The 13,200-nt window shown below is 45.2% G+C and overlaps 1 protein-coding gene across 1 annotated transcript in view; it reads left to right on the top strand.

Moving 5' to 3' along the window:
• Positions 1–2,717, top strand: part of SSPO (SCO-spondin) — a 50,289-nt gene extending 47,572 nt beyond the window's left edge. The window contains exons 98-100 of the mRNA XM_012806484.2: positions 75–205; positions 2,185–2,335; positions 2,568–2,717. Of these exons, the coding sequence (XP_012661938.1) occupies positions 75–205; positions 2,185–2,335; positions 2,568–2,590 (305 nt within the window). The 3' untranslated portion in view covers positions 2,591–2,717. The remainder of the gene's footprint in view (positions 1–74; positions 206–2,184; positions 2,336–2,567) is intronic.
• The last annotated feature ends 10,483 nt before the right edge of the window (positions 2,718–13,200 follow it).

The raw sequence follows: 13,200 nt of genomic DNA, 5'->3' as shown, positions 1-13,200 counted from the left end.
AGGCACTGCCCACCCCCCAGAGTCCCCCTCAGTCATGGCCTCCTCCTCTGCCCTGCCCCCACTCTGGCCCACAGAGGAGCAGTCAGCCTCCTGCCGGCACCTCACAGAGCTGCGCAACCTCACCAAGGGCCCCTGCTACCTGGACCAGGTAGAAGTGAGCTACTGCAGTGGGCACTGCCCATCTAGCACGAACGTCATGCCTGAGGTGAGCAAGGGAGCTGCTGCATGGCCCAGGGAAGTCAGGTTGGCCAGTGCCCCTGAGGGCCTGCCACGAGCCTAGGACCTGGCTAAAGTCCAGAGGACATGAGAAACATGGTCAAGTCTTGTAGAGCTAATAGTTGAGTTGGGGATACAGTTGGCCAGAGCCTTTTGCCAAGGCAGTGATTTGCACTTTGTGGCTGGCCTGAAGGTCTCGCTGGGTACCCCCACCCTCCCCAGGGAGGCCTGCTATTGTGGCCGCATGCAGCTCTCAGAGCATGTCCTGGGACTTCTGTGTCCTGGCAACAAGAAAGAAAGGCAGGCTCGGCGCCTATAGCTCAACCAGCTAAGGCGCCAGCCACGTACACCTAAGGTGGCGGGTTCAAATCCCCAGCCCGGACCCGCCAAACAACAATGACGGCTGCAACCAAAAAATAGCCAGGCGTTGTGGCGGGCGCCTGTGGTCCCAGCTACTTGGGAGGTGGAGGCAGGAGAGTCGCTTGAGCCCAGGAGTTGGAGGTTGCTATGACCTGTAATGCCATGGCACTCTACCCAGGGGGACAGCTTGAGGCTCTGTCTCAAAAAAAAAAAAAAAAAGAAAGAAAGGCACAGAGGAGCTAAGTTAGACTCTGAAATCAGAGTCCCTCACACACGGAGTGAGAACTCTCATGGGTAGACTGTCTACACATTTCCTGGTGGGCCAGGTGCCACGGCTCGTGCCTGTAATCCTAGCACTCTAGGAGGCTGAGGTGGGTGGATTGCTTGAGCTCAAGAGTTCAAGACCAGCCTGAGCAAAAGCGAGATCCCTGTGTCTGCTAAAGAAAAACTGAGGTAAGAGGATCACTTGAGCCCAAAAGTTGGAGGTTGCTGTGAGCTATGATACCACAGCACTCTACTCAGGCAACAGCTTGAGACACTGTCTCAAAAAAATAAATAAGTAGAAATAAAAATAAAATACACATTTCCTGGCAAGGCTGACTCCGAGTTGAGCTGGTGACTCTGCTCTGTACTTGCTCTCCCTGGACCCAGAAGCCAAGCCTTACTCCTTTTTGGGATTTTCTTAGGGGCTGTGTGCCCTCCCCGACACCCCTTATCCTGAGCCTAGAAAGTGTGACCTAAGTTCCCTCCTCCCAGAGTCTTCTCTCCACCTCCTGTTCCCATCCTGGTCTCACACTACCTCAGCTCTGTGGCCATCCCTCTGGCCTCAGCCCACTTCAGTTCACTGGTCCTGGAAGACACGGATACTCTTCATGGTCCCCAAAGATGCTGCCCTCAGCCCTAGGCCTCTCACCAGCTCCCTGGGTACTCCCTGCCCTTCCCAGGAGTGCTTTCCCACATCACTTTTGAACAGAGTGAGGGAATAAGGAGAGTAATGAAGAGATTTTTTTTTTTCTGAGAAGGGAACCTGGGTGATAGTGGGATAGAAGTTGGAGCCAGAATTTTTCACTGAAAAACCTTTTATAGTTTTTGAACTCGGTATGGTGTGAATGTGCTGCCTGTTTCAAAGTAAAATTATACATATAATTACACACAAAATTAGATGAAATGTTCAGTGGGCCATCTGAAGAAGTCCTCTATCATTATAGGCAAGTGGAGTCTTCTGTGAAGTGAGAACTCACTTTGCACTTGGGATCAGAACCATGTGGTTGGGGTGTAATTAGCTGCATTTCCTGCATGATTGGTCTGTCTTTAGACTGTAAGCATCCTGGGGTGGAAGCCCTATCTTTCTCCTGCAGCAAGGATACAGTGATGGGCATATTAAAATCATTCTTTTTGTTGGACATTTAGACGGGTGGGCGCTGCAGTGAAGGTGGTGGGCTTCTTACGGAAGGGTGCTTGGTGGTGACGCTTCCTTCCCAGGTTCAGCTGCCAGCTTGGCGAGGAGTACTGGGCTCTGGCCCTCCTTCCTCTGCCCCACTCCTTTTGGATGGGAAAGGCTAAGGGAAACTCCTACTGGCTCCAGTTCAGTCGCTCGCTTTCTCCCAGGAACCATACCTTCAGAGCCAGTGTGACTGCTGTAGCTACCGCCTAGACCCCGAGAGCCCCGTGCGGATTCTGAACCTCCGCTGTCCGGGTGGCCACACAGAGCCAGTGGTGCTGCCGGTCATCCACAGCTGCCAGTGCAGTGCCTGCCAAGGTAGGTCTGGGCGGGGGCTCCGTGGGGGCGTGGTCTTGGAGGGAAGGGGCTCCATGGGGGCGTGGTCTTGGAGGGGCGGGGCCGGCGGCTCAGGTGAAGGCTGGAAGGGTGCCAAGGCAGCCTGGTTGCATTGAGTGTAGCTCTAAGCTTTCTCCTGGCAGTTCTTCCTTCCCTTTCCGCTGCCCTCGCTGGACTCTCTTGCTAGCTCATGTCCCCATCACTTGTCCTCTAGGAGGTGATTTCTCAAAGCGCTGACAACTCCGCTGGAAGAGTCCACTGTTGTCCTCCTTGTGACCATGCGGCCCAACAACACTGACCACGTCTCCCACATGCTCACCCTTCTGTCCCCCCATTCAGGCCCTGGCATTTACATACCCCGAATAAAGTGACACTGCCAGCAAGTCTGTGTGTAGAGTCTCCATCCTTGGGCCCAGAGGGAAAGGGAGGAAGGGTGGACCTGAGCCCTGGCCTGTACCTGTCCAAGGACCTCATCTTCTGGGGACCTCTGTGTATAGATTCACCAGGCATTCACCGTGTCTAGTGAACTTGGACTAGTCACTTCCCATATCTAAGTCTCAGTTCCCTCCTCCATAGGAGGGCAATATTGAATATACAGTCTGAGGACCTCTGGTATTAGACATCTCTACTGTCTCAGGCTGTATCTTTAGACCCAGTGAGATTTCAGCTGCAGCAGATGGCAGTGGCTCCCATCGTGTGAGCTGATGTTCCTTCTCCCTCTTCTTTTGACAACAGCTTTATTGGGGTATAATTTACATACAGTGAAATTCACCTGTTTTAAGTTTATAATTCAATGACTTTTATAAAAAATAAAGTTGCACAAACATCACCACAACCCAGTTCTAGAACCTTTCCATCATATCATGCCCATTTGCAATCAATCACTCCTACTTTCGGCCCCAGGCAACCACTAAACTGCTGTATCAACAGATTTGCCTTTTCTGGACATTTTGTATAAATTTCCATTAGCATGATGATTTTGAAGTTCATCCAGATTACAGCATGTGACTTGTTCCCTTTTTTTTTTTTGAGACAGAGCTTCAAGCTGTGCCTTTGGTAGAGTGCAGTGGCATCACAGCTCACAGCAACTTCCAACTCTTGGGCTTAAGGGATTCTTCTGTCTCCGCCGCCCAAGTAGCTGGGACTACGGATGCCCACCACAATGCCCAGCTATTTTTTCTTTTTTGGTTGCAGCTGTCATTGTTGTTTGGGGAGCCCAGGCTCAAACCCACCAGTTCAAGTGTATGTGGCTGTCGCCTTAGCCACTTGAGCCACAGGCACCAAACCGCTTGTTCCCTTTTATTGCTAAATAGTGATATATTTAACAATCAGTTTGGCAATATATAAATAAAATTTTAAAAATTGAAACTATATTTGCTTTATTTTATTTAAAACTTTGAATTGCTACTTAAAACAGACATCCATTAAAGTGCATAAAACTGAGCATACAATTTAGCAAGTAAGTGTAAAGCAAACATCTGAGTAATCAACATCCCGGTCTAGAAATAGAACACTTCTCACCAGAAGGCTTCCATGTTTTCCTTTTCAAAGGTACCTGCTTCTCTCTCTCCTAAAAGTTAATTTTATCAACACTTTTTATAATAATCAGTTCTTTACTTTCTATAGTTTTACCTTCATATATACACATTGGGAGAAACACAGGGAGCTTTCAGGAGTGCTAGAAGCTGTCTATATTTGATCTAGATGGTGGCTTCCTGATACATATATACAAATATAAAAATTGAGTTATATACAAATATATAAATTGAGTTATACACTTAAGATTTATGCACTTTGATTTATATTATTTGCACTATTATTTTTTCTTTTATCACCTTGTCTTTGTCAGACAAGTGCTGCTGTTGTAGCTATTACATCTATACATTATGAACTAAACAATTTATTGTTATAATTATTATTGTATATAATTTTACGTCTTTTAAAGAAGATGAGAGAAAGGAGCAAGTACATATTTATAGAGTGGTCTTTTTCTCAGTCTGTCCATGCTTCTATAATAAAATATCTGAAACTAGGTAATTTACAAATGATATTTATTTCCCACTATTTTTAAGGTTAGGAAATCCAAGATCAAAGTGCCCTCAGGTTCTGTGTCTGGTGAAGGACTAGACTCTGCTTCCAGCACCTTGGTGCTGCATCCTTACACGGCAAAAGGCAGAAGGGCAAACGGGCAAAGGGAGTTCCTTTTGTCCTTGCTTAAGTTCACTAATCCATTCATGAGGGCAGAGCCCTGATGACATAATTATCTCCTAAAGGCCCCACCTCTTAATACTATTTTTTTACATGGGTGAAGGAACCAAACACCTCTTTTTTTTTTTTTAATATATTTATTTATTTTATTCTTTTTGGCCGCGGCTGGGTTTGAACCCACCACCTCCAGCATATGGGGCCGGCGCCCTACCCTTTTGAGCCACAGGTGCCTCCCCAAACACCTCTTAATACTATTGCATTGGGGATTAAATTTCCAACATAGGAATTTGGAGGAACACAAACTATAGCGTTCTGCCCTGGCCCCCCTCAAATTCTTATAAGGATTCTAAGCTCATCATGAGAGCCATACCCTCACGAATTCGTCTAAACCTAATTATCTCCTGAATACTCCATCTCTCAATACCATCACATTGGGGTACAGCATATGAATTGAGAGGGACACAATTCAGTCCATAGCATCTCCTTTACCTTGCTAACTCCTACCTCTTATTTTAATTCAGCTACCACGCACTCAGAAAATCCTTTACTAACCACCCCAATATCCTCCCATCACTTCACTCTAAGGTGACAAAGCTTGCTGTAATTAGTATCTTGTGCTTACTTCTTTCGTTATATCTGTCTCTTTATTTTGTAATTATCTATTTCTGGTCTGTTTCCCTAAAAGGCTTTGAGTTCCTGAAGGCGGGGCTTTGTCTCAGTTGTATACTCCCAAACCCAGATCAGAGCCTGACCCATGGTAGGCAACCAATGAAGCTTTTTGAATAAACGTAAGAAAAAGTATTGCCCTCTTTGATTAGATAAAACCTGGAACCCTTCAAGGTTATCCCTGGCCCTAGGAATTCCAGGCAGCAGGACTTCATAGCCCAGTTAGGATGCTTAGTCCCAACTGCGCCCTGCGGAAGAACTCTGGAGCTGTTGCCTATTAATCACAAGCTCAGCTGCGAGGCCCTTCGGGAGGCCAGACTACGCTTCCCGTCATGCTCCACCGCCTCGGGCTAGGCGGTTGCCGTAAAGCGGTTCGTTGAGTGCGACGCTAGTCCCTGCTCAGCGCCTCTTCTGGCTGCGCCAGCGCCACCGCCCCCAGACGTGGGAGAGTGAAGTTCTTGGTCTGTGCTCCCTTCCCGCCAGGGCGCCCTCCCCCTCCAGGAGCCTCAGGCCAGGCTGCGGGGGGAGGGGGCGGCCTAGAGGCAGTGGCGGGGTCAGCCGGGCCACTGAAAGCGGGGCCATGGAGCTCAGGGAGTCGGGGAAGGTAGGACTGGAAGGGCCCTGGGGCCGCCCACTCCCCTCCCGTGGATCCCTGATCCGGGCTCTGGCGAGGCGGGGCGGTTTGGGCGGAGGCCCCGCAGATGAGCCAGCCTTGCGGGGAACGGCCCGTCCGCCCGCCTGCCCGCCCGCTCCCTCTATCTCCGCACTTCGGCGGCTGCCTCTGGGAGGGTGGAGAAGAGGAGCGAATGCACCGCTCCGCGTCTCGCGCATCCTCTGGCTCCACTCCCTCCCCGGGGCTGGCCGGCACTTTCTGGCTAGTGGCCGCTCTGTAAATGCCAGATTGGGTCACTCGCTAAGTGGAGTGATGCGAAAGTGCTTCCCGTTTTCCCTCACCACTGTGGGTCTTGCGAAGAGGTCAGCTTGTTTTAAGGCTTTGAGACTGGGTAGGATGCTGGTGGGAACCAAAAGTTAGGAAGTGAGAGACGGGGTGCGGGTTTGGCCCTGCCTAGAACCTCCTTCCCAAGAAAGGAATGAAAAGAAAAAGTGTTATCTTCTTCATGAAGTATCTGGGCATTGCTTAGAAGCATATTTCAAAAATTTGTTTCAGACTTAAGGTAGGGAGAAATGATTGTGGGTAGAGTTAAGTCCGTTTGACAGGACTGCAAGAACTCCCAGGCAGGGCCCAAAAGACCAGTGTGGCTGTAGGTACATTGGCTTGGAGACGGTGTTAGGCTCTTGGGACTAGCACCTGAGTGTTCTTTGGTGCCAGTTCTTTGTTTCTTTGACACAAGAGGAATTCTCTCAAATGTTTCTGAGTCCCTTAGTCCCTTTTAAAGACATGTCAATTTAATAAACATTTGTAATCTATGATTTGCATTGAGAGAGCAAGGAAGTCTCCTGTAGCTTTCACTTAATAGCTTCAACAAAACTGGATGGATTGTTGTTGTCCCACACCAAAAGAGGGAAAGAATATGAGGTAATTTTGATGCTGTACTTCCTGGGAAGAGTAGGAAAGACTCTGAATTACAAAAGAAGTTATTTACTGTTTGAGCATCTATCTATTCCTTCATCCTTTCCTTCCACAAGCTTTTGGGAGGAAAGTGATGGCGTTTTTCAGACACAACAACCCCCAGAATACATAGTCCAAGATAGTAAAGCCCAACAGAACCTAAGGAAAGATTAAAGATGAACTATGTATTAGTCTTATGTTCAGTACTACGGGGAATACAAAAAAGTAAAGGAAATGGCCCTTACCCTTTGGTAATATCTCCAGATTAGTTAGATTGAGCCTGAATTGGGATGGGGAGGAGCAAAATGTAGGGGGAATAAGGTGAATAAAATATTGAAATTGAGATTGGGATTAGGGATGTGAGGTTGATTTTCAAACTATTTTGTTAGTTATAGACTTTCTTAGCTTTTAGTGGGAGAAGAGGGATACAGTCACGGAGCACGTAACATTTCTGTCAGTGGCTCAGTGAGTAAGGCGCCAGCCCCATATACCGAGGGTGGCGGGTTCTAACCCAGCCCCCGCTAAACTGCAACAAAAAAATAGCTGGGCATTATGGCGGGCACCTGTGGTCCCAGCTACTCAGGAGGCTGAGACGAGAGAATCACCTAAGTCCAGGAGCCAGAGGTTGCTGTGAGCTGTGACTCCACGACACTCTACCAAGGGCAACAAACTGAGACCTTGTCTCTAAAAATAAAAAATAAAAAAAACATTTTGGTCAGTGATGGATTGCATATACAACGATGGTGTTCACATAAGATTATAATGGAGCTGAAAAATTCCTAGTGCCTAGTGACATCTTCATCATCTGTCTGTGTAAGCCCAGGATAATGTGTGTGTCTGTCTTACTTTTAAACAAACTTTAAAAAGTTAAAAAGAAATGAATATAAAAAACTTAAATACTAAGAATATAATGAAAGAAATATTTTGAACAGCTGTACAAAGTGTTTGTTTTAAGCTAAGGGTTAGTATGAGAGTCTAAAAGTTTTAAAACTTAAAAAGTTTATAAAGTAAGAAAGTTACAGGAAGCTAAGATTAATTTACTATTGAAGAAAGAAAATTTTTCTTAAAAATAAATTTAATGTAGGCCCTTGTGTGCTTCCCATTCCCCGCCAGCTCGTTTTAAGGCTTTGAGACGGGATAGGATGCCAGTGGTAACAAAAGGTAGGAATGGAGAAGCCTGTGTGCAGATGGTCTGCAGTAACGTCTTAGGTCTTCCCAATCACTCACTCACCCACTGATTCACAGAGTGACTTCCAATCCTGGAGTTCCATTCATGCTAAATGCCCAAACAGGTGTATCATTTTTGAGTACTGTATTTTTACTGTGCCTTTTCTGTATTTAGGTATTGGGTAAGTGCCCAGGACACGTGTACCGTTTTTTTTTTTTTTTTTGGTACTGCGTTTTTACTCTACCTGTTCTATGTTGAGATGCATAAATACTTAACAGTGTGTTCCAGTGGCTTACAGTATCCAGTACAGTAACATGCTAGGAGCAACAGGCCAGGGCAAGATAAATCTGTTTTCTTTCTTTCTTTCTTTCTTTTTTTTTTTTTTTTTGAGACAGAACCTCAAGCTGTCACCCTGGGTAGAGTGCCATGGTATCACAGCTCACAGCAACCTCCAACTCCTGGGCTTAAGCAATTCTCTTGCCTAAGTAGCTGGGACTATAGGTACTCGCCACAACACCCGGCTATTTTGGTTGTCATTGTTGTTTTGGCAGGCCTGGGCTAGATTCAAACCTGCCATGTGTATGTGGCTGGCGCCCTAGCTGCTGAGCTACAGGCTCCAAGCTTGGTGCTGTTTTTCAACTAAAAGCAATCTTGGGCAGTTGGATTGAATGTGGGATATCTTGCCTGTCATTAGCAGAATAATGGATAGAGGTCAGACTTTTGACCGTCACACTTTATTCCATTATTTATTTTCTTCACAGCCCTTACCACTATATAATTCTCACATTTGGCTTGGTGCAGTGGCTCACTCCTATAATCCTAGCACTCTGAGATAGCCAAGGTGGCTGGGTGTTTTGCGCTCAGGAGTTTGAGACTATCCTGAGCAACAGCGAGACACCAGTCTCTATTAAAAATAGAAAAACTAGCTAGGTGGCTATGAGTGCCTGTAGTCCCAGCTACTCAGGAGGCTGAGGCAAGAGGATCACTTGACCCCTAGAGTTTGAGGTTGCTGTGAGCTGTGATGCCCAGCCACTTTACCCAGGGCTACAGAGTGAGACTCTGACTCAAAAAGAAAAGGCTCAGCACCCATAGCTCAGTGAGTAGGGCACTAGTCACATGCACTGAGGCTGGTAGATTCGAGCCCGGGCCTGCTAAACCTAAACAACAATGACAACTGCAACCAAAAAATAGCCAGGAGTTGTGGCAGGCACCTGTAGTCCCAGCTACTTGGGGGGCTGAGGCAAAAGAATCGCTTGGGCCTGAGAATTTAAGGTTGCTGTGAGCTGTAATGGCACAGCACTCTACCATGGGTGACATAGTGAGACTCTGTCTCAAAAAAAAAAAAAAAAAACACCTTACATTTATTTATTTACTTACTTACTTGCATGTTGTGGTCTTTGCTCTGTTATATCCCCAGCTAGACCAGTGGAGCAGTCCCTGGCATTTAATATGTTATGCATGGGTCACCATGTGTGTTTTGAGACAGACTGTGTTATGGTCCGTTATTTCACTTCTAAGAAATACAGTCAATAGTGTCCTTTCTGATTCATCTGTGCAGGTTTTAATGTGCTTGGATTATCACTGTTGCTTGGAGGGCTTCGTTTGTTTCTGTCTACATGGATTTTACGTTTCTTGATTTGTATATATCTCAAAATTTTCATAATGACCCTCCTATATCAGGAAAGAATGGCTCATAAAATAGCATCACTGCAGGAACTCTTGCTGCAGGGTGTGGGTCTTTTGAAGAATACTGCACCGGACACCTCATGTGCCCTCTTAGGGGACTGGGTTGTTGATGCTCCAACTAGGAGTCTATATGTACTTATTTCTGAATGTATTTATTGCCTCAGCATTTCTACCCTCTCTGTCTTTTTCATGACGGTGATCACACCCTTCTCTTTTTTCTTTGAATACAGCTCTATTACTGCACTTACATCATAGTTGTCTGTCACTTCCAGATAGATTTTACTTTCCTTGATTTTAATCTCCCTTCCTATCTTTGGATCATCATGTACCAAGCACGCAGAAGAAATACTTAAATAATAAATATATGTTGAACGAGAAAATGAATTAAGTGCTTGTGAAATACTTGCCATATAACAGGGTGATCAGGAGCGGGTGGTACTGGTGGGTTAAAAATAAGCCAATCAGAATAACTTTCCTAACTCCAGGGAGGATAGAAAGCCTTCCCTGCTCAAGGGAAGAAAAAATGCTTAGGTGGGGATTAGGAAATCTCTCCTGAAAGAGATGGGATGTGAATTGGAACTTGATGGGTTAGTAGAATGTAAATAGGCCGGGGGAAGCGGTAGTTAGATCTAAAGATTGGATGTGTAGAGAAAGGAAAGGTATAAGATCTGTTTGATTCCAGTGATACTGATCCAGCCCTTGGGAGGAGAGATTCCCGTGGGTTGATGTGGAGCTGAAATTAGGAAGGTGGGTTAGATTCAGATTGAGGGATTTGTTTAGTCTGAGAAGTCAGAGCTTTACCCTGTAAATAGGGGGAACTGCTAAAAAAGAACATCTGGAGATATTTATTGCATTATACACAGAGAAAGGATTCCTCTTGCTCAAGCAGATTTGTGTTTTCTTTACATTGCAGTCGCCCTGAATCAGAAGGCTCTTGCTATAATGCTGTTTAAGAGAGATACCAGGTGTTAGTATCTATCATCCTGAATCTGCCTTCAGCTTAACCTTGGAATTCTCTTTCCCACTTCCCCACATTGGATCTCCTTAGGCTCTGTCTGTGTACACTTTTCCTGTTTAACTGCTTTTGGTGGGGGCTCCTCCTCCAATAAGTTTTTGGAAATTTAACCATATTTTGGTTTGGAAAACATTCTAGAGCAAAATTGTTTTAAAATTTGGCAGTACAATTTCATTTTTGTTTTTAAAACTGTACATTCATGGCTCGGCGCCTATAGCTCACCGGGCTAAGGCGCCAGCCACGTACACCTAAGGTGGTGGGTTCGAATCCCCAGCCCGGACCCACCAAAACAACAATGACGGCTGCAACCAAAAAATAGCCGGGCGTTGTGGCGGGCGCCTGTGGTCCCAGCTACTTGGGAGGCAGAGGCAGGAGACTCGCTTGAGCCCAGGAGTTGGAGGTTGCTGTGAGCTGTAATGCCACGGCACTCTACCCAGGGGGACAGCTTGAGGCTCTGTCTCAAAAAAAAAAAAAAAAAACAAAAAACAAAACTGTACATTCATACATATTCACAGACAAACGACTAGAAGCCTATATACCAATGTTAACAGTAATTTTTTTTTCCAGTGAGGAGAATGTGGGTGATCTTAAAGCATTTTTCTGCTTATTTATATTGTCTAAATGTTCTTTCTTTCTTTCTTTCTTTTTTTTTTTTTTTTTGAGGCAGTCTTACTCTGTTGCCCTGGGTAAGGTGCTCTGGCATCACAGCACATAGCAACCTCAAATTCCTAGAAATTCCTGGGCTTAGGTGATCCTCCTACCTCAACCTCCAAAGTAGCTAAGACTACAGGCTCCTACAGTGCCCAGCTAATTTTTCTATTTTTAGTAGAGATAGGGCCTTGCTCTTGCTCAGGCTGGTCTTGAACTCCTAATCTCAAGCCACCTGTCTTGGCCTCCCAGAGTGCTAGGATTACAGGTGTGAGCCACCTTGTCCAGCTCTATTGTCTATTATTTTTTCCCCATATTTTTTAACTCATCAAGCAAATAGCACTGATCTATTGTCTAAATTTTCTTCAGTGAACATAAGAAAATATTCAAATTGTTTTTCAATTTATGATAGTGACTGATAACAATTATACGTGGTAGTTTTTCTTAAGAAGCGTCTACTAAAAAAAAAGCGTCTATAAAAATAGTTGTTTCACTTATTTTTCTTCTTAAAAGATATGTTAGTATATTTCACTATTTTAAGTGGCATATAGCCATTTCATAAAATGTTGTTTTTCTTTGGGGTGGGAAATTTATGTTTTGTTTATAATTATGTTTATTTTTTATTTCTTTGACTAATTGATAAGTTTTCATGGCACAAAATTAAAAAGGATAAACTTATTTTGACTTTTTTTCTGGTTATTTCTTTTATAACTGCTGCAATATCTTAACCTCTCTGGTAGTATTAATGGTAGGTTTTATTTTTGTTTGTTTGGGGTTTTTTTAGTTTTCTTCTCCATACCTATTTCCTTAGCATGGCATACAACCTCCACCCCCATCTATTTTGGTTTCTGTAATCCCTGTTAAAACCTTTTCCTCAAATGTCTGGTGGTCTAGTCTGCTAACGTTTTAATAGTGGGAAATCAGAAGGCTGGGAGACTGACATCTCTGAGCACATGGAAGGGGGGCTTATCAACTTAGAGCCTGGGGAACAGGGGGAGAGCCTGGAGGGGCATCTGCTAGGAACAGCTTTCCCCCAGTTCTTACTAGTCCAGCCTGCCTGCTTTAACTCCCTGACCAGAGGTTTCCTTTGCTGCCAGATTCTGAGCCTTTTGATGATTTAGTAACATAAATTGGGTTGTTTCTCAGCTTTGCCCACGGCTGGGTGAGGATCCAATTTTCCTGGATCTATTCAGTTGCCATTTCATCTACTTTTCAGTTCCGCAGTTGTATTGCTGCTGTCTACTTGTTGTGCTCCCCATTGTGGTGGGTATTTTCTTTGGGGGGAGGGTCTTCTTTTAAATTCACAGGGAATAAGCAAAATTAAATGTACTTGTTTAATCTACCATCTTAATCCAGAACTCCACAAAATACTTCCTGAATCCCGGACGCAACAGAGCTTCTTTATAAGCCACTGGGATATAGGTCTCAGCCCCAGAGCTCTATCTGTCTTGGTCATTGACCTTATTCATAGACACAGTTCTAAATAACCTTCAATTTCTGGAAATGACACATCTTCTTGAGTGAAGATTTTCCATGTCCAAGATTTCATAAAAGATTGTGCTAGATGTTGTTGCTAATCCTCTGGCAGAGATGTAATGGGGTATGGGAGGTATGTGAAGAGCATGAAGGGAGAGGAGGTGATGTTCCTGAGTGAGTTTTCATGGCCGGGGGGTTGTTGTAGTAGGTGGCACTTCCTAGAAGAATAAGATTTGACAGGGCACGGTGGCTCGTACCTGTAATCCCAGCACTCTGGGAGGCCAAGGTGGGCGGAGTTCGAGACCAGCCTGAGTAAGAGCAAGACCCCGTCTTTAAAAAACAGCCAGGTGTTGTGGTGGGTGCCTGTAGGCCCAGCTACTTGGGAGGCTGAGGCAAGAGAATTGCTTGAG

The sequence above is a fragment of the Otolemur garnettii genome, unplaced genomic scaffold (assembly GCF_000181295.1).
Source record: "Otolemur garnettii isolate 467f Iridium unplaced genomic scaffold, OtoGar3 scaffold00053, whole genome shotgun sequence".
NCBI lineage: Eukaryota > Metazoa > Chordata > Mammalia > Primates > Galagidae > Otolemur > Otolemur garnettii.
The sequence above is the reverse complement of the archived record's forward strand: the minus strand, read 5'-3'. Positions and strand labels throughout refer to the sequence as shown.